This window comes from Maylandia zebra, linkage group LG1 (assembly GCF_041146795.1).
Source record: "Maylandia zebra isolate NMK-2024a linkage group LG1, Mzebra_GT3a, whole genome shotgun sequence".
NCBI classification, from domain to species: Eukaryota; Metazoa; Chordata; class Actinopteri; order Cichliformes; family Cichlidae; genus Maylandia; species Maylandia zebra.
The window spans coordinates 23,613,087-23,634,196 of record NC_135167.1 but is presented as its reverse complement, the minus strand read 5'-3'; the positions used below and the strand labels follow the sequence as shown (position 1 = coordinate 23,634,196).

Genomic DNA, 21,110 nt, shown 5'->3' with positions numbered 1-21,110 from the left:
ATATGGTACGATTTCTAACCTGCATTGACTTCTTTAATAACTCGGTGAAACCAACCTGCTTTATACGCAGAGAATTGGCAACATGTAATTTGAAATATGTCTGTATTTTGTATTAGACATGTTCACATATAAAACGTAAGAGGAAAAAAAAGCTATGTGGATCATGATGGTGATATTCAGTGGGTTTTAAACTCCATATAAAGACAAGCAGCCATACACTGTAATCCCCTTGGGAAAATAGAAATCGTGTCACCAGGCCTGGCTGGTGTTCAAATGCTGCACGGTCACACCGACGAATGTGAGTGTGTGAGAAGGGCTCGGTACTGTCGGCGTGGTTCCGACTGGATTCGTTTTGCAGGCTGTTTGGGAGCACTTAAACCGGGCGCAGAGCCTACTCTGAAGAATGTGCAGTTTTCAGGAGGGCGGAGACAAGCCTGCTTTCCATCCACAGCGAGGGACAGCGGCGTCCGTACGCAGCCGTACTGCGCGCTGCTGCTGCTGCTGCTGTGGAGGCTGCATAATTAAGTTTACAACAGGAGACAGCGCGGATCTCTCTCGCTTCTTCTGGGCCACAATGGGTGAATGTTTTTCGGTCTCACAGCACGGCAGGCATTTCCCCCCGATCTGCCGAACTAACCGGAGTCGTCCGTGGTAAAGTGAGTGGCACAAGGACTCGAACAAGTGACCCACCTAACATAGTTCTAAGTGCGGCTGTTTTAGAGAGGCGCAACACTGGAACCGGGAGGAACCGCCTGGAGGTGGAGGGGGTGGCTGCACTGATCCTATACCAGTCCTGCACGCGATGTTAAAGAGCAACTACCGTTGCGGTTTCACCTCGGGGTGGCTACGAGAAGTGGACTGTCCGGTTTGTTTTCCCCATCTGCTCCCAGCTTGCGTGGAACAAAGTGTGCTCTCTGTCACATAAGCCGCGCAGTGAGGTAGATCCAGGAGGACTGGCAGCGTCGGTTTCCATTTGTCTCTCTCTCTCTTAAAAAAAAAAAGAGTTCAGCTTCTCCAGAAATCATGAGGACCACCGAGGAGACGGAGGGCTTTGACGGCGAGGCCTCCAACACTTCCATGATCTCCGGGGCCAGCAGTCCCTACCAGCCCACCACCGAGCCCGTCCATTCGCGGAACGTTTTTGGGGGGATAGTGTGCGACATGGAGTACCTCAAATCATACTTGGGGATTTTAAAGGTGGTTGAAGTGGTAAGTCAAAGCATGGCGACATCGTTGCAGTAATACTCAGAGATGTCCAGCCTTCCTGTAAGTGGCCAAGCTGTGACGCACCGTTGGTGCATAACTTCTACTGATCAGCAACTAACATGTGGAGGAAAACTCAACTTCCAGGGGGCAAAACACGATAAAGTGCAGCTATAGTTAAACTCGCTGTATGCTAAGCATTAATACCTTACTTATTATTTATGTGCAATAATAACCCCGAGGTTTCATTCTAAAGTTAGCCACACCGGTCCTGGCTTAACCTTCACTGCATCCCTACTAGAGGTCACTTCAACAGTATGCCCACCCCATGACTAGTGAATGTATAGAGGCGAGCTTGTTTTTGAATGGATAATGGCTCCTACATAATAGGGTACTATTCCAGAGGGATTTATAGTGTTTAATAATGTCTGCCATTTGCCACTTGCACTCCTTGAACGTCTTGATAACTTTTAGTTACCACTTGCATATTTGCAAGTAGTTCCATTTTTTCACTGTGTGGCTGTTTGCTGCTCCAGACCACTTAAACACGTGTGCAAATACGGCTGTACTCGGTGAGGCACCTGGGAAAACCTGTATGTGTTACCCATTCAGTTGCTGTTGAGGATAAAAAGTGTTATCACCATTTCTTTTCACGCTGTAGTCAGTGGAAAACACATTTCTGATGGAATTTTTGAATCAGTTCACCCAAACCAGATGTCTGAACTGGGATAAGAGGCAACAACAAAGCACAATGAAAGGGTCCCAAAGATCTGATAACTCACCAGAGGAGGAAACATCTATCAAACTGGGACCATTTCTCTTCTTCCTCTGCCAAGAAAAATTCACTACGGGGCTACACTCATACACATGTTGGAGTGTATCCCCAACAACACGGAGGAGAACAATGTATGTGGGAGGCAGTTTCTCTGCAATACTTTAAAAACTTATGCAGAAAAAGTTTTAAGGTTGTTTTTTTTTTTAGCCTGTGGGTGGCTGAGTGTCCCAGTGGTCTGAGAGAAGCTCACAGTCTGTTGCACACCTGTGATGTTTACCTGTATGTGGGAAGGAAGGCTAGGAATCCTTCTGTCATCAGCGTGGGAGAAGTTTGGAGCAGGCGGTAACTTAAAAGTATTAGATTTATAATCTTCACGCATTTCATAGCAAACCGGAAATGTTTGAGTATTGCCTTAGACTTTGCTGGTTAATTAATTTCTTTTGGTTTTTTTACTTTTAGCCACAGAGCCACATCCTCTGCCCAGACATAAGACACCATAAAATTACATTCTCCACCTGTGCAAACATCCAGGTGCTTGGTTTTGTGGTTTTAATGTAATTGCATATATGTATATATATATATATATATATATATATATATATATATATATATATATATATATATATATATATATATATATATATATATATATATATATATATATGATTCTGCTCCTGCAAAGTGAAAAATGCTATGTATGTTTTTTGGGAGGTGTGCCTGTAGATTACCTGAATAGCAGTTTCTTTCTCATTTAACAATTTAAGCCAAACTCCTTATGTCTTAAGTTTTGTCTAAACACAAGCATCTGTGCAAAGACTTTGCCCTAAAAATAATTCTAGATTTGTTTACAAAAATATCTGTGATACTTCAAAGTCTCATTTTGCTCTATTCCAGAAAAAGTACTTAGTTGTGATACCCCAAAATAGGCCAAGTCATGAATAGCGCATAAATAACTCATTAAAAAAATCAGTTGAGGTATTTGAAGTAGAATCTGTATTACAGGCATTGTGGGTACAAGAGAACAAGCGTCATCTCATATCTATTAATAATCTTCAGTTTGTACTTTAGACTTCAGAAGCGTGGGAGTACTTTTGCAGTTTCAGATAGCCACGTTTCTCCTCTGTGAACAAGGAGAGGACCAGTCAAAGTCATCCAAGTTTATATTCAGTGCCTTAGAGGAGGCCTTGAGAGAAGAGGCCTTTAAAGGCATCCTGCCAAGCATTAATGGCTTCATCGGCTTTCATTTTTACTGCTCTCTCCTCTAATTGTTTCACTCTGTGCCAGCCAAGGAGCAGTGATGATCTTTCAGAGCTGGAAAAACAAGCAAAACAATGTGGAGGAGATGCACTGCAAAAGGGCATCATGTAGCAAATGGCAGCAGTCTACTGTCAGCAGTACACTCGATGCTCCAGTTTATGGTTGGGACGTCTGTATCGACTAGGTATTTATTCGTTATCTGCCATCTGTTTATTGGCAAGTAAGAATAGATTTGCTGACGGCAGCCTTTATCTGTTATGTCCAATCAACCTAAAGGGCTTTATAAGTGGAATCCTGTTTTATAAATTTGTTTGACTGAATTCTGTGTTAAACAGTTGAATAAATGGCTGAAAGACACTAAAGTAGTTGGGTTTAATCCCCTCAAACCTTCCTTTTTTCATACGTCCTTTTTTTCACAAATATGCATTTACAAAATCTTTAAGGGGGCCAGTCACCTGTCATATCTTGGGTGAATTGATACATGTGATGCTGCTGCTGTTGGCCCTGCACTGAGCAGTACAAACTCTCAGTGGCAGGTAACCTGATCGAGGTGCGCCCATCCTGACAGCAGGTTTGTCTTTGTCTCTTTGTGACCGGGTCAACAAAGTCCAGCTGATATTCACATCATGCACGTCGACATAGTGACAGGAATTTGATACCTTGTTGGGCCTTATAGTACACCTATCAATCACACTGTTTCCCAGCAAGGCGCATGCCATCATGATAAATAACAGCTTTTCTGTTATGGTGTGTATCCTGCACTTTTTTTAAAGTAATATTCTAACAAGTGGAGGTTAAATATTAAGGAGAGGTGTTCTTTCTCCAAATCTTGTGTAATGAAGTTACCATATGCTCCCAAATGTCAGCACACGCTTAACCGAGAGAGACGCCATGTGCTTTACTCTCGTGTGGTTGAAACACGACTTATTTGGATCTTGCAGGATGGCATAAAGACAACAGGAATGTTGTGCAGGCACGAGGGGAGACATGTATGCTGTTGCATATGTGCAGCAACACACTTTTCCTCTGGGGTGAAATTTAACCAGCATTCAGGGTAAATTTTCCATCTCATACCCGACTGTGAGCTCCTGCTAAAGCACATTCAATCTTTTGGGTCGTTTTTAAGGTGTTTTTTTTTGCATGAAGTAGTACAGTGTGGAAGTCCTGCACATAGTGTTGCAAAGTTTCAACAATAAAGCCTCCCATTCTCCTCCTTTAATTATCTGTTCACAACAGATGGCGTATAAGAAGGGGATCGGCATCCAAGATGTCCTTAAGGCAACTAATAATGTGCTAAATCCCTGAGATAAGGACTTGTTTGCATGTAGGAGAAAGAAGGGAAAGAAAGCTGACACATTTGTTCCTGCACATACGATGCGTGATGAATAGACTGAACAAGAGAGAAGGTTGACGTATAATCAATACTTACAAAATTATCCAGTGTGGTGCTTGCAATTCTCCGCCTCCTCCCCTGTGACTGCCTGACACCTGCTACACAGGGGCATGGAGGAAGTAATATGCTTTCTTTGAGAGACATTACATCATCTCCCAGTGCAGTGCACTTCATTCCTGTTTGGGTGTGACCCTTTCAGTTGTATTTCAGTCAAAGACAGGCTGCTATCCAGCTACACACTCTAATGAGGCTTCGGCAACTGCACACAATTCAACTGTTGTCCTAACGATAGTCTGCCCAGTCGACTTATTTTCTCTTCCTTTCGGTTTCCTGTGAGGTAATGTCACAGACAGAGATTTAAATGATCAGACTGGAGTTTGACAAACTGTGGAGGGTTTTCCCCTTATGCTTTACCAGTGCCAGTCATCCAACAGCTCTGCTCACTGAACAGGATAAACAGGGTTGAATAAATGATCGTTTTCTGAGATAAAATCTGCTAGACTTGCTCTTTGTTAGTTATGCTAGTGTAGAAACATACATGTTTGAGCATTTAGAAGTTTATTCTTTGCTTCTTTGTAACATAACACCCACCCACCAGGCCGGCCCGTGACACTGAATTAGATAAGCAGTTAAGAGGATGGATGGATGGATGGATGGAGGGATGGGTGGCCAACAAGGTGTAGGAGTGTAGTGGTAGAGATAGTTCTTTTATTTCAGCTTCATCTCACTGATTAACCAACACTTATCTACAATCGAGAGTCCAAGAAACTGGCTGTGTCAGAAGGGAGGGTAGATTGTCCGCTAATCGCGTGTTCGGTAGTTTGACCCTCTGCTCCTCCAGCCCACATGGGGGAAGATACTGAATCCGAATTGACCCCATATTGCACTTGGTGTGGGATAGTCGAGAATAAAATGCTGTCTAAATGAATGAAGTTCTTTGAATGCTCAGTATCCTACATGCACATATTTACCATGGACCTTACTTAATTAGTCCCACAAGTTAGCTAAGCTCTAGCTTTGTGCTACAAGCGCCGTGCATGTCAGGTTAGATGACGGTTCTAAAGTTTAAATGGTCTTTGCATTAGCAGGATACTGGAGTAGACTCCCTGTGACCCTGCAATGGATAAGCAGTTAAAATAAAATGGATGGCTGTTTAAATTAATGTGCCTGAACTGACTGGGTGTGCCAGCACAAGCACAATGTGGGTAAATTTATTAAATGTTGTGGGATTTAATAAGCTATTCATGTGACCCGCACAACACTGTGAAGCTGCAATTGTGACTCAGAGATTACAGTACTTTGCAAAAGTCTTGAGCAATCCCTCCTTCTTTTATATTTTGCCAGCAAAATGGGAAATAGATGCAGTGATTTCTAGAAGCACGTGAAAACATACGTGGAAGTACAGGTATATAAGGAGAAAAAGAGTTGGTGCAATTCTAATGAGCTTGAAAGTCAATATTTGGTATGACCACCTTTATTGTATCCTGATATATTTTTACTGCATTAGATGAGTGTGTTTGCTCACTGTCAAGCTGGAAAATTAGGCCATTCCCAATTAGACATTTTCAAGATGATATTGCATGGTGAATGAAAATCTGATGGTGCTTTTCTGCGTTCATTCGTCCATCAGTTTTTAAAGATCTTTTAAAAGTTTTTAAACATCTTTTAGATCTTTTTAAAGATCTAAAATCCAACCCCAAACCACGATAGAGCCTCCACCGTGTCTTACAGATGGCTGTAGACACTCACTGTTGTACCCCTTTTCTGACCCGTGCACTCGCACTCGTCACTTTATAAGACCGGATGTTCAGGTCAGATCCTGTTTGATTTGGCTTTCCTCAGCCTTTCCTACCTGCGTCCCTTCTTTAAGAATGGCTTTTTGACACTCATCCTTTCCCAGACCGGGACAGGGGCGTCTCTCAGGTCGCGTGTCAGGTCTCTGTTGGATTTTTTCTGTTGTGTGTTTCCTAAGGATGTAACGTTCAGATACTAATACGGATACTGATACACTCCACATCATACTGAGATGCTGAGAGATACCAAATTGACAGGCTATCACAAAAGTGGCTAAAAATACAATTTAAAATAGGTTCTTTGCTAAGTGGTCTGTTATGTGCAGACACAGCACTGGTTCATCAGCTGGAGTAGGTAAACAAACAAACAACAACAACAAAATTCCTCCAAAAATGGAAATCCCAAGTGCCTGGCTCCTTGGAAGAAAAATAAATACGAGTTAGCTCAATACTCGTATAAACTACTGTACATGATGTTATTTTGATAAATGTTTTGTTTTAATGTAAAATGTAGTTAAAGGACAAATATCTGCTGTTAAAGTGATCATTTTTCTTTTGCAACAGAAGACACAGAGACAGTTGAGTAGCTAAAATAAGCCAGAGCCAAAGAAAAGGGGATGCTGTTTGCGCTTAAACTGCATAGATTTGTTAGTAATGACAAGTAGTGAAATAAAAAAAATACCTGCCTCAAACTTGACCCAGTTTCTTCAGTAACTTTCTTTGAAAAGCAAAAAATGATCTTACCTTTCAAGCTTTGCTACTTGAGCGCAGCTCCTTGTTTAATGTTTTAACAACTTGGACAAAAAGCCATTCCTGCATGGAATATTACAATAATCCGAAATCATCTTAACAGAAACTGTTTAGCACGAAAGTTAGTATTTATTTTTCCATGTTCAAATATGGGCTTTGTGATTCACAACCAACCCGCATACAGTAAATGAAGCACAGATCCTGCAAGCCATTGTGCTTCTTAGATCTTTTATGAATAGGTCTTGTTTGCTAAAACACAGATGCAAACAGTAGGCGATGGCTCTTATTATATCTCAATACATCAAAATTCATTTTTGCTTCAATGATGGAAAACCGTCCAGGCCAAGAGGCAGTAAAGCAGCACCAACTAACGATACTCAGCTATGCCGCTGCGCTTTGCTGCTGGGTTGATGCTTGCAAGCTGATGTTTTATCAGCTCAAAGGATATCTTCCAAGTAACACTGAGGAGTGGGAAGCTGTTCCTTGGCAAAGTTTTGTTTTTTTTTGAGTGCATTTTGTTGAGCGTGGATGAGATGACTGTGTGTGAATTATTAGTCAAACAGATTGTGTTCGATCTGTAAATTGCATATGTCTGATATGTGATTGCTGTTGTTTTGCATTAAATGACCTTGAGTGAAGTTTCACTAACATTGCGTAGACTTTCAGGGGTAACATTTGTAAATGAAAGAGAAAGGAAAACTGGAGTCTCTTATCACATCCTTCACGTCTGCTCATGCAAAACTGGCCTTTGCAGTTTGCATAAAATTAGAGAACTGATTCTTAGCTACTTCAGGTCGGTATTATGTTGCATTTTCATGGTTTTGCTATGCCTCTTGGTTTTGGACTGCTCCTAGGCAGTTGGCAATCTGTGTGTGGTTTTGTCGGGGTCTAGATGGCAGAAGAACACCTAAGTAGCAGAATTCTTCCCATACTGTGGTTTGTTGATGGCTGTTGGCTGGAAGCGGGCATCTTCACAAACTGCCAGGAGCAGAACTCATGGGATCACAGACTCTGGTCTATTCATAGGACAATCGCTTTATGAACTGGAAAGTTTGACATTTCAATCCCATAATCTTACAGAAATAACTTACAGTATTCTTTATGCTTATATTCAATATACTGACTAGGCATGTATATATTTTAAGTTTTTATATACTTTGTATTTAATGTGCTGGCGTATCATTTGTTAACTGGCGTCGCTGGTAAGACTCACTGTCAGATTTGTCCAAGCTTCAGAAATGAAGGTCAGACATATTTTGTCAAAGGTCTGACACAGTTATTCAGAAAAGAGACTGAATAATGAACTCCATTCTAGGATAATGAATGCAGACTGCTCATGCTGACCTAGTTTTTAGTTTTTAGAGATGATTCACTAATCAGCCAGTGAATTATCTAACCTGTTGTTGGCATAATATACTCAATATATCCCTGCACTATTAGCACCACACTCATGCTTCCTGGACAGTGTGACTGTACCTGGCTGCAGGATTTTTTTCAGAGTGGTAAATGTGATATAGTAGCACTCAAAGTGCTTGAGACTACATTTAAACATAAATTTGTGCAGTGCTTTATCATATATGAGCACTTTATCTACCTGTCATCCATAGCCAAATTTAGAACCAGCAGTTGTCTTTGGCGTGCAGAAACGATGGATTATAAAGTGAAGTCTTAACATATAAATGCTGGTATTTTGGTAAAGAACTTGCAAATTACACATAAACCCCAGCTGTGCTTTGAATTAGAAGCTTTCTTGCAATAAGGTGACAATGCTAACCAAAGCACCTCCTTGCTGCACATAATAAGATAAAATGTGCAATCAGTGTACCAGTTATAAGTAAAGACGGCGTAGTCCTGTGCAGTACTGTAAAGGAGTTTGTCTATGGCCTGAATACTGAACTTCTAGCTTTGGGATTGTGTCCATATCGCTTGTCGGGGGAATTTTCTCCCATCGTTACAGTTCTTGTTTGGATCCAGTTTGAATCAATACAGTATTTGGATTCCCCAGTTAACAATGCAGAGGTCATCAGCATGACTGTGGCTGTGGTGAACGGATGTTGATAGACCCTGACCACCCTCTGCACCAGCTAAAGACCTCCTCTAACATCTGGTTCAGCTTTGCTGCCACAAGGACATATACAGAAAATCTTTACCATCTCACACCACGATACCTGCATTTCTCTGTTAGATGTCTCTTATTAAGCTCATTTGAACACTGCACTTTTTCAGTTTTCTGTTAAGTTTTTCCATTCGTTATCTTTCCAGGCTATTTGATTTTGTGATATTGTATTTATTTTATTGAGATAAGCTGTTCCCAACCTGTGGAATAAACAAAGTGTATCTTATTTGTATCTTATTTTAACTCTTGTCTCTCCTGTCGTCTTCCCTCTCACTTCAGGTCCTTTCACTCATCGGCTTCATCTGCATAGAAACTATCATGATGTGTTCCCCCTGTGGAGGGGTCTACTTCTTTGAGTTTGTCAGCTGCAGTGCTCTTGTGGTGACAGGAGTCCTCCTCCTGATCTTCTGCCTCAACATCCACACCAAGGTGCCCCACGTAAACTGGAGCCTCACGGTACGTCCACACTACAGAGTGTTAACATAGCTCATGTACACTAATGTACTGCTGAACCTCTAAATAAAGAACAGGATGACTAATGTTAATGCAGTTTATGATGATACTTGGATTGCCGTTGAGGAGAGATAATTCCTCAGGAGATACAGATGAATAGTACAGCATTTAGATAAATTCACTATGAAATTTCATCTTCATGCACGCATTACAGCCGGCATCGGCATCCGGTTTTAAAGTTCTAATCTCACACATGAACCCCCTTACTCTCCAGATATGGAAAGATGTTATGTCTGTTCACTATCTACAATCGGTTGTCATGTCCTTGTGGCTGATAGCAGAGTCAAAACACTCCTCAGCATCAGAGGTCATCGTACTCCTGAAGACTCCCCTGAGGCTTGTGCATTTTCAGGCCTTCCCAAATATAGAAGTTAATCCTGAAAAAAATCAATTTAAAATCAGGCAACATGACATTTTAGAAGAGTAGGGTTTAAATTTGCCCTCTGAAACCTTACTGGTTTACACAGCAGTAATTTTGCATTATTCTCGTCATATTTAGCGACAGTCTGGCTTATAATTTAATGCTTGGCTGCATGTGTAAATCTATCGATATGCTCACCTTATGATAATAATGCAGTGGTCCAGGTAAAGGTTTACATGGCATTAAATTTATAAGCTTTGGGTTTTTACTCTTCTTGAGACCAGTGACCAGTACAGTTATTAATTTTATCTACATTAGCAGCAGTAAAGACTCCCTGTACGTTTTTTTTTTTTTTTAGCTCTATTTAAGGAGCTGTTATCATTTTAAGAGGCTTGTTAGCATTTAACTCAGTTTAGCTGTTAAGCAGCAGTAAAATACAGCGAGGCTGGCATGGCTTGATGTGTCTCTTGTTATTATGTTTACTTTCACTAGAACCTGACAGATATATGATTCACCGATACTGATATTTGTTTTTAAAAGTCTGATATAGCAGCTGATATTTCTTTCTTTCAGACACAGAACACAAACATTTCTTAAAAGTTGTTAAGTGCAGTCTTTACTACAATGATATGGCAGTGTGGGTTAAAAATGATCCTGTTTTATTATAACGACAAGTCGTGGATTACTGGTTTAGATGCTAGGATCAGACGGTTGTTGTGCTTCTGGTAATCCAAACATGACTTGCTGAGTTCCCTCTGGTGGACAAACTACAACAACAGTAACACTCACACCATTGTTGGAGGGTGTTTCTCCCATCTCTACTTTTTTAATTAGAAATGTTATTTAGAAATGCACATTCCAGTATATTGGTAAATAGTGGGTATCAGCTGATTTACTCAGCCTGCTCAACCAATAAATGATAATAAAAACTATACAGAGCAAATCATACTATTAAAACAAGATTCGTTTTTAAACAGGATTCTTGTGTAATCTTAGTAAGGACTCACAAATAGATACACATAGCAAATATTAGTGAAATCTGTTTCTGTTTTGTTTCCTAAGAGAAAAAAATATCAGCTGATAAATCACATTTTTTTGCTTGACTGAAAATAAACATGCATAATAATAAAAATACACAAACGCATGGTGGCTGTCTGCCATCAATATCAGTTTAAAAAACCTTACATCAGTCAGGCTCTACCAATAGCTGATATCAGGAAGGTTAGCTAATATCAGCCAGGTTAGCTAATATTAGCCAGGTTAGCTAATATTGGCCAGGTTAGCTAATATTGGCCAGGTTAGCTAATATTAGCCAGGCAGTGATTTTCCTTTTTTGCCTTTTTTTTATCTTCTTCTTTTTTTTTGCCTGTCCCGTTTAGTTCTTTTGCCATCAGAATTGTTGTCTAAAGCCAAAGAAAGATGCCCAACGGATTTACTTTTTTTTTTATCTTCTTGATGATTGTTCTGTTTTAGCATTTATGCAAGGAGATTTAAGCTTATTATTTAAACAAAGCATTTAAACTTAGTTTCTTTCTAAAGTAAGAAATTGAAACAAGCTTTACTTGAACTTCTGTTTGTTGAATATTGTTCTGTATTTAGCACTAGAATAAAATCTAGCACAAAGTCATTACAGTTTCCATGTTGCTACCAGGATGTGCACTGTCAGCTGTAAGAAAATGAGCTGGTGGGTATTCTCCAGGAGATACTGGCTGCCTCTCACTGTTTGCCTGACAAGCAGTTGGTGGTGAGTTCTGATCTGCAGCCAAGTGTCTTTTACAGACACGTGTAGAAGAAATTTCTTTGACCATACTTCCAGCTTACAGTACATACTGTAGTAAAGATGTGGATGCTAAGCCAGATGTTCAGATCTAACCACAGCTATCAGATTGCTCTACGGTATCCTTAGTACAGTATTCCACCTCAAACATGAAGAGAGGGTGTGCCTTTGGCGTCTGCTTTTGGCAGAGTAACACCGAACGAAAGCGTTTTACAGTCCCATAGAGGCCAGGGCTAATTTAAGAGTGCTGATTTAGGAACTTTTACCAGATACCTGTAACCATTACTGTCCATATAATCCAAAATCCTTCTGTTTGCTCTTTTCAAGACTGCCTGTTCTTTTTCGTCTTAAGCCCGCTGGCGTTTCTCCTGTCACTTCTGCCTGGTTATTATTTTTCCATTTAGGAGATTAATGGTTAAATAATGAAATGTTTAATTAGCATGTACACTGTGTGTTTGTGTGCTTAAGCCTGAGCTCAGGAGTTGGCATTGGGTTCACACAAAGAGGTTGGAGTTTGATGGCCTGTGGTTTGGCACACTGGTGTTGCTGGACTTTATGCTGTTATGCAAAAGAATAAAGGTGAATTTGTCAAATATGAAGGACTTTTTTGGTTAGCAAAATGTTGCAAACAAAGGTTTACCGAACGTGTTACTTTGCAGATTTAACAGTGTTTGCTCTCCACGGTGTGGGCTCAGCCACACGCTGTTTATGTCTATCGTAGTCAAAGCTGCTCCGGTCACATTGGTCCCCTGGGAATTTTACCACGAGTGAGCATTTCACAGTATTAACCAACTGTTAAACCTTCTGCTGACTTTTCTGTTTCCCAACTACAAACTCTCAGTAGAAGGGTTCTTAATCTAACAATTACGTGCTATACGATCCCATCTCCTCCACTTCCCCCTCTGTGATGACTTTGGCAGCACAGAGGGGGAAACACAGGCCTTGACCCTATTCCCCTTCTTCCAAATGGAAATGAATGCAGTCCTAGGACTCTTTTGTAAAGCTACTCTGTAACTTTAGGTGATTAAATTAAACTCGAGGATTTAGTTTTTGAAGGCAGATAATTCGGTCCATTGTTTTCCTCATTCACAGCCAAATAGCTGTGGGTCATGCTAGGGGGATTCTGGGACAGAAATGAGGCAAAACTAAAGACACAAAGGGAGAGACAGATAATAGTGTTGTTATTCTCTCGTTGGAGGGAGAGCGGCCGTTCGATTGCCCTGCCAGTATTTTCTGGTTGTTTTGTTCTGAGAACAGAGAGTATCTCATCACAGTTAATACATGAATGAAGTAAGTAGTTCAGGGTGGAAGCCCACAACTGGATGCTGAGTTGTTCCACTACAGTAAGCTGTTAAACAGCATTTCCAAACAGCACTGTAGAGACAACAGTCACTTAGAATCCCACTTTATTCTTTTCCTTTCCTGGTAAAATGTTTGCATTCAGGCAATTACCATTATTGCTGGTCAGATAGAGCGCAACTTTCGAGATGGAGACTTTAAATTTTTCATAGGCTGTGAAATTCCATGCTAGTTGTTTACATGCACATTTTTCTATTGGACCTATATGGGAAAATTCAGGAAAGAATATAATCACATGTGTGATTTGTGACTTTTGGGCGAAGGTAAAGCAGAGAGGTTGAGAAACAACTGAACTGACTGTGGGATTGAAGTGGCATCATGAAAACGCGCAAAATCGTTTGTGCACATGAAAGAGCACAATGGAACAGGAATATCTGGTTGGCTGTGTCTCGTTTAACCAGTTTGACAAGCTGGATGGGAGTGCATGAGTAATGCGAGCAGTGTTTGCAGTACGCTGAGTGTGCACCTTTGAAGTGGGTTTAAGATTACGGTCGAAGGTTAAGATCATAACTGTGGTGTTCATTGACTTTCCCAGTTAACATGTAGAGATATGGTTCTGTATTTATGTTACTGATTAAACCACGAGATCAGTGGCACATTATCTCACTTTTTATGCCCTGCTGAGGTATGTGCATGCACATATGTGTAAGTCTGCGACCAGCTAGCCTTTTTGACTTTGCTATTGTATGGTCCATGCGTGTCATATGAGAGACCATGTCTGCAATGATTATAATCACGCCTCTGATCACGAGGGCCGTGCCCCAGCCACGCTGAGCCCTTCAATATTAACCCCCTCCCCACAGTTTGGCGTGCCAAGAACAGGAGAGCGGTACTTGAAAAGCAACTGTCTCTTTCACATTACTTCCTATGTGTAAAAACGTGGGGGATGGAGTTAGTTACATGTGTGGACTGAGTGTTTGTTTGAATTGAATGAATGAGGTGCTAGGTGGCTTTTAAAAAAATATGTGCTGTTGGCTTCTTTGCTCTCCTGTGGTTTTTGGATATGGAGCACCAGGATGCAGTCTGGCTGGTTAGAAGAGTGCAAACAAGCTCTGTTTGTTCAGTATACAACATCAGCCACAATGTGCTCAGTCCTTAGACTAATAGGAGGCTACATTGTGCCAGTTTTTTTTTAATTAGTCTTGTGGGGTTTAACTAATGCACATCACTGGCAGCAGCTTTCAGACAGCTCAGTTTTATCTTGAGCTCACATTACATTAGTTTGTTATTTCAGCGGTGTGCTTTGGGGTAACAAACATGTTGTGCTGTGATTTAAAATGTATTTTTGTTGTTTTAAAAGTTATTTAAATGTAAAAGCAAGAGGCAGCTGTAGGATATTTGTTGCCGTGAGTGCTTTAAGTAGATTAAATTGAAGTTTTATGTTAAAACACCAGGAGTGGATATTTTTTATTTGTTATTATAACCCAAGGTTGGTCTAAGAGGAAGGATGTCAAGAGGGAAGTTCAGGAATTCTGCCTTCTTATTACCAAGTCTAGAAATAGCCAAAATAACAAGTATCCTAATGATGTTGTGTAGAAATAAATAGCAGGTACAATTATGGTGAAAGACAGAACACCTTAGATTTTAATTCTAAGGTTTTATCTATCAAGATTACACTGAGTCATTATTTATTAAACAAAAAAACTGAGCCAAATGCAGAAGCAGCATGTAAACAAACTAAAACAAAACTAAACAAAACTAGGCACACCCTTTCCATGGGGATTAAGAGGGTCTATAAAAGCAGTGGTTTTGGCAGTTTGCTGGCCTGGAGCGTTCAGGGGGAAAGAGATCAGCAATGATCTCAGAGAAGCTGCCCAGCAATCTGGAAAGGCCAAATAATCCAACAAATTTAAAGTCCATCATTCACAATGACAAAGATTATTCACAAGTGGTAACAGGTAAGACAGCCGATGGTCTTCCCAGAAGTGGACATCCAGGCAAATTCATCCCAAAGTCAGACTGTGCCATTCTCAGAGAAATTGCAAAAAAAAAGTCAAGACTCAAATGCTGTGGCTGGACCATAAGAGAGCCGTCGCATAAACAAATGCCCACAAACCTCAATGAAATGAAGCAAAGGAGAGCAGGCCAGAATTCTTCCACAACGATGTGAGAGACTGATGAAGTCATGCAGAAAATGATTACTTCAAGTTATTGCTGCTAAAACTGCTTCTACAAGCTACTGAATCATGGCTTGGTTTCTGCTAAATAAGTAATGACATGATGATGTAGTGTGTCATGTGCTGTCATTCAGCTCAGGTTGTATTCAAGACATGGAAAGAAAGAAATATGTCCTGATATGTAAAACCTTAGAACTGATAGGGGGTGTACTTTCTTTTTACCACGACCGTACAATTCTTCCCAACAGGAGGTTAAAAAACAAACAAGAAGACAAGGAGCACCAAAGAATAACTCCAAATGAATCATCAACTACTCTTGGAAAAACAAGGGAGTTTTGGATCAATGGTTTTCTGTCACGAACTTTGAATTCTTGTTATTATTTAACGTTCTGTTGGTTCGCAGGTTGTTCATTGTTGTTTATTCTTGTTTTCCATGTTTCTAAATATCTTGAGTCCTAATTCTTTTCTTTTAGTTTCTGGTTATTTTCATGATTATTCTGTTTCAGGTTTATTTTGTATAGTCTATTCTTTTATTAGTCTTGCCCTTGTGCCTCTCTGTGTCAAATTTGTAGAACTGAGCCTGTCATCTGTCAGTGAGGGGAAAATAGATGGGAAACACAGGAGGAACAAATCAGGATGATGAGACAAGGGAAGTAGAACTCAATGTAAAAGCACAGGTTACAAAAGACTACCAAAAAAAACCGGGAAGTAACTACACAGAGATGACCGACTTGACATAAAGGGCCACAAGGGAAGGATTAACAGAACAAAAAACTAATGCAAAATATGTCTGTGAAGGTTCTCAGTCATCCAGGTCATCGTAGTCTAAGGAGCTTGAAACTCGGGCGAGTTCTCCAAGCATGACATCCCAGTGTACTTTAGGCCCAGCCACACACTCAGACAAAACCTGGTTCATCTCAAAGATAAAACTCCTAAACACAAACTTAACAACTTAGTGTATGATGTACAGTGTAGCGGGAAATGCTCAGACTTAAATTAGATTAGATAGATTAGATGAAACTTTATTAATCCCTCGGGTGGGTTCCTCCGGGAAATTCAGTGAAGAGTGGAGAGACCAAACAGCCACTTCATAAACATATGGCACAACATAGAAGAGCCACCTTGAAGGGACAAGACTCGGCGGTCCATCTGCATCTTAAGGACAAAGGTCACTCTTTTGAGGATGCTAATGTTCACATTTTGGACAGAGAAGACAGATGGTTTGAAAGAGGAGTGAAAGAAGCCATTTATGTCCACTGTGAGCGACCATCTTTGAACAGAGGCGGGGGTTTATGACACCAACTGTCTGTCATCTATAATCCAGTTTTGAGATCCCTTCCCAGATGCCTTAACGCCCACTCACATCCTGGGCCATCTGACCTCAGGAAATCACATGATAGGGTGGAGCTAGGCTTCACAATGGGTTCACCCGAAACCCTGGCTGATTGTGCACTACACCCGTTTTCACACCTTGGCTCATGTGATTAGGTAGAGGATCATCAAGGGGTCCGTTGTCCCTCTTGGGGACTTAAAATCTGGGACTCTCCACCAGTTGCTCTTAGAACTGAAGAAGCTTCTCGGATAAGAGGTGAAACGTCTTCAAGGAAACTTAAAGAAGTCCCGACGCTTTTCTTTCCAAGCTCCTTAGAGTAATGCAGAATACTCATGAAAATACTTATAAACTGAAACAAGGAACTAGTACTCAAAAATAAACAGCAATGAAAACCTGAGAACCAACAGAACGCTAAAAAACAACAAGAATTCAAAGTTCGTAACAGAGAAAACCAAAGAGGACCTGTGGAGCCGTAGACCACATGTGAATGCATTCAAATAAATTCAAACAATGGGGAACATACCATGTTAAAATGTACTTTATCAAAATATACATTTACTTCATATGTTATTTTAGTATTGCCCAAAACTGCCAGGTACTGAAAACATCCTGTGTTCAACATTTCATTGTTGTTGATTTAAATCACAGGTGATCCCAGTCTTATATAACATCACTAATTCAGAGCTGTGATCTTTGTTTTTGTCTTCCTGTAGGACCTCGTTAACACAGGTGCCAGCACCCTGTTTTTCTTCTTGTCATCTCTCGTGCTTGCTTGCATCAATCACAACACTGGAGCTGAAATAGCAGCAGTGGTGAGTACTGACTCTTTGAACTTCATCCAGTGGCATCCTGCCTAGATCTATAACAAAGGAAGCATAAACGTGTGTAGATATGGATGCTATTTTTGTGCCTTACTTTACTGCAGCATCACTGACTGATGATGTCCATAGATTTTGTTTCTTACTGACCAGGCTGCTAAATTTCCTACCACTGCACAGTTCTGTATATGTGTTTAATTACACTAATTTATGCACTTGTAGAAGTTTTGATATATCAGACAACCTCATCAGCTTATTGAGCTGTAATCACGTAGTTTTGACATTTGTTGACACGTAAATGGTTTTGCTTCCCGTTTCCACCTGTGTGCAGATTTTTGGCTTCCTGGTGACTGTCGTGTACGGAATAAACACCTTCCTGGCAGTGCGGAAGTGGCGCCGTGGCACTGGGTGTCAGGGGGTGACTCAGGCCAGCGATTACATTCGGGCACGCACGGCATCGCGTGGCGAGGTGGAGCCACGACCTGAGCTTGCATGAGTGCTGGCAGACAATCAGGAAGACTAAGAGAAAGCCATGCTACCAGCAGCTGACTCTAATGGAAACAGCTCTGCCTTCAGAACAGTATTTCCACTCCAGTGAGACAGCCACCTTCGGCTCACCGCACGCTTTTGACTTCTCATCACAACACTTCAGCTGTGAATGAGGCTCCGTGGCTTTGTTCAGCAGCCGTCCTGGCTGCTCCTGCTGATACATAAACACTTAAGTAGAAAACCCTGGTCACATTTGACGGTGTGCTTTGTAAAACCCTTCATCTACATGTTTTTCTAAAGCATTTTGAAGGACAACTTCCCCTGAAAGGCTACAAAAAGAAAGCCTGACTTCTCCCCAGCTGTGCACCTACTCTGGCTCCAGTATATGTGTTGACTTTTGAGCACGCTTTGTCTTTCACTGTGAATGAAGTCCAGTAAAACAAGGTCAGCTTTTGTACAGTCTGCTTATGTCATGCCGCTGAAGTCTGTGGTAATAAATGTGATCATGAAATGAAGAAACCAGCGGACCAGCAACAAACCCTAACCTGCAGTCCAACCATGACTTCATTGTTCTTTCTCACAGCTTTTACCTTCTACCTTTGAGCAAGCCTGACATTTAATTTTTTAATTATACATGCGCTCATGAAAGTCTCCTTGTCCTTGTCTTGGCTAATCTTACACATCTTACTTTTACAGATGACTTTTAGCCACTATTGCCATGCTGCATTTGCTGTCAGCATTTATGGAGTAAGTGCAGATTACATTCACTACATTAGTCCACAACACTTAAAATGGGGAAAAAATAACCAGTCCAGTCCAGTTGGTTTGACACAATAACAGGGACATAATTTTCAGCAGAGCTTAAAAAGTTTTCCTTATAGATGTGTGTTAGGTCTACACTGTGAGCCTGGAGGAGGTTATATCAAGCAATGATAAGGTAATCCGTATCTTAATTTTGCACACGTCCAACACTTCAGGTAACACAAATCTTAAAAGTACATCAGTGAGATTAATTTTAAAGCAAACATCAGTAGATGGCGTGGTTGAGACCAATGTCATTAGCCTAGACACTGCTTCTCAGGTACTGACCCTCCTATATTACAAAAAAAAATCACAGGGTGCCTCGACCTAAACACTGTGTTTCCTAATGCCTTTCTAAATATTAGACTTGATGAGTCTGTGGGGTGGAAACATGGTACATTTAGCAAATCTGTGGTTGATTGAAATGTTTGTATATGTATCTACAATGATATTATCCCACATTTCATGTATTATGATATCCCTATCCTTCATTACCCTTATAGCAGCCTCTGCAAAGCCCATCCATCCAATACTGATTTCTCTTTAATATTTTTCAGTTGGTCAGTGCACCTGAAGTAAACAGGAAGTTAAACCTTTGTCTACTTATTTAGCGTCTGATCTTCTTTTAATGTACACTACAGTTAAGACCTGAACCTTATTCGGGCAAGTTGACTATGGCCCCCTCTTCTGGTCTTTATATGAAATGTATCTTTTTGTTGCGTCAGTGGATCGGGTGTATAGTCAGATGATTTTACATTAGTGTGTTTATAAGTGAAGGACCAGAAATGTATTTGACTGTGGATTTTTTTTTTTAAATTAAGACTAATAAATGCCCTGAAGATGCTTGATTAACCAGGCATTTCTTAGATTTTAAATAACTTATGTTTTAATGCTGTTTCTCTTGGTTTGGTGATTGACATAGACGTATGAGAAGACAATCTTGTTCGTATTTATGTGTGTGTAACTTACTTTGATGGATTTGTTTTTGAGTAATACTATTACCATGTTCACTTAAGAATTTGTACAGCAACAAAATCACGCTATTGCATTATGCTATTTGGTCATATAAACCGACCATATTTGTCAAACGCTTATCAAGCTGCAGCTCTCTCTGTGTACGACTGTGCTGCAATATGTTACGAAATTTGTATTTATGAGAAAGAAAAGGCTTTCTGCTGGTTTGCAGGTCGTGACATAAACGGCAAACAATGATCCGATCACGAAGAAGTGTGGAGACTTCACACTGGTTTATAATGACATTATTGAAATGAAGACAGGTTTTTATTCAAACTTTTTTTTGCAAAAAAAAAAATCCAAAACCAAACAAAAACTAAACAAGCAGGCAACATACATCTACACTGGTTTTACAAAGGTACCCGTTTATAAAATGGTACTGTGTGGGGATGTTGTTCGAATGTTTCAAATAAACTGAAGGTTCTCCTACTTCTTGGAAAGAATAAATCATTTAAAACCATTTGGGAATGTTTGAAATGTGCACTTTCACAATGTCTGTACCCGTGTTACCTTTTTAAGCCTGTTTAAAGTTAAGGTTGAGGACAAGGGTGTCAAACATAAGGTCTGGTGGCTGGAATTTGCCCAGCAAAGACCCCAATCAGGCCCGCTGGATGACTTTGGAAAATGTGAAGAAGAACACAGTTTACAGTTTTTCCTACCCATGGCCAGTCACATTACACCAAAGTAATTAAATTACAGATTTCTGTAATTTTACACATTATTTCTTACAATCTAAGCTTGAAGAGTCGTGCTGAACGACTTATTTTATTTAATACAACAGCATTTCTTTACCATGTAGAAAAACTGAGACATAATTTTTAAATTGTTTATGTTTGTGTTGATATTTCAATGAGTGAATCCACAGTTACACTTTTTACACAGAGAAACTGGAATTTCACCGATCCAACCCACATAAGATCAAAGTGAACTCTATGTGGCCCACAATATAAAATGAGTTTGACATTCTTGCTTTTCACAGGGTATAAACGATCTATAACATCATTGCAGACGGGTTCATGGAAATCTTAGCTCTTATTTTGCATAGACCTGCAAGGTCTTTTTCTCATTTTGTTCATTTATTTCCACTCAACTTTAAAACATGAAGCTACAGCTGTAACAGATCCATAAAATTTACCGCACTGAAAAATGCGGGAAATGCCATGGTGGCCAATTCCCAGTCATTTGTTTTTAATTCAGTGCTGTTGTAGCACTCGTGTAGATTTCATTAACAGTCACTGTGG

General features: G+C 40.3%; 1 protein-coding gene across 1 annotated transcript; it reads left to right on the top strand.

The window, feature by feature from the left end:
* Window positions 1–311: 311 nt before the first annotated feature.
* On the top strand, window positions 312–20,329 carry cmtm4 (CKLF-like MARVEL transmembrane domain containing 4). The gene is made up of 4 exons (XM_004543301.6): window positions 312–1,209; window positions 9,567–9,743; window positions 17,461–17,559; window positions 17,897–20,329. Exons 1-4 carry the CDS (start codon window positions 1,024–1,026, stop codon window positions 18,059–18,061), a joined length of 627 nt encoding a protein of 208 aa, XP_004543358.1. The 5' UTR covers window positions 312–1,023; the 3' UTR covers window positions 18,062–20,329.
* The last annotated feature ends 781 nt before the right edge of the window (window positions 20,330–21,110 follow it).

Bases quoted from the DNA above. Each gene is read 5' to 3' on its own strand.
- cmtm4 (XM_004543301.6), top strand. From the start codon at position 1,024: ATGAGGACCACCGAGGAGACGGAGGGCTTTGACGGCGAGGCCTCCAAC. The intron at 1,210-9,566 runs GTAAGTCAAAGC...CTCTCACTTCAG, and splicing joins TTTTAAAGGTGGTTGAAGTG to GTCCTTTCACTCATCGGCTT. The intron at 17,560-17,896 runs GTGAGTACTGAC...ACCTGTGTGCAG, and splicing joins GAGCTGAAATAGCAGCAGTG to ATTTTTGGCTTCCTGGTGAC.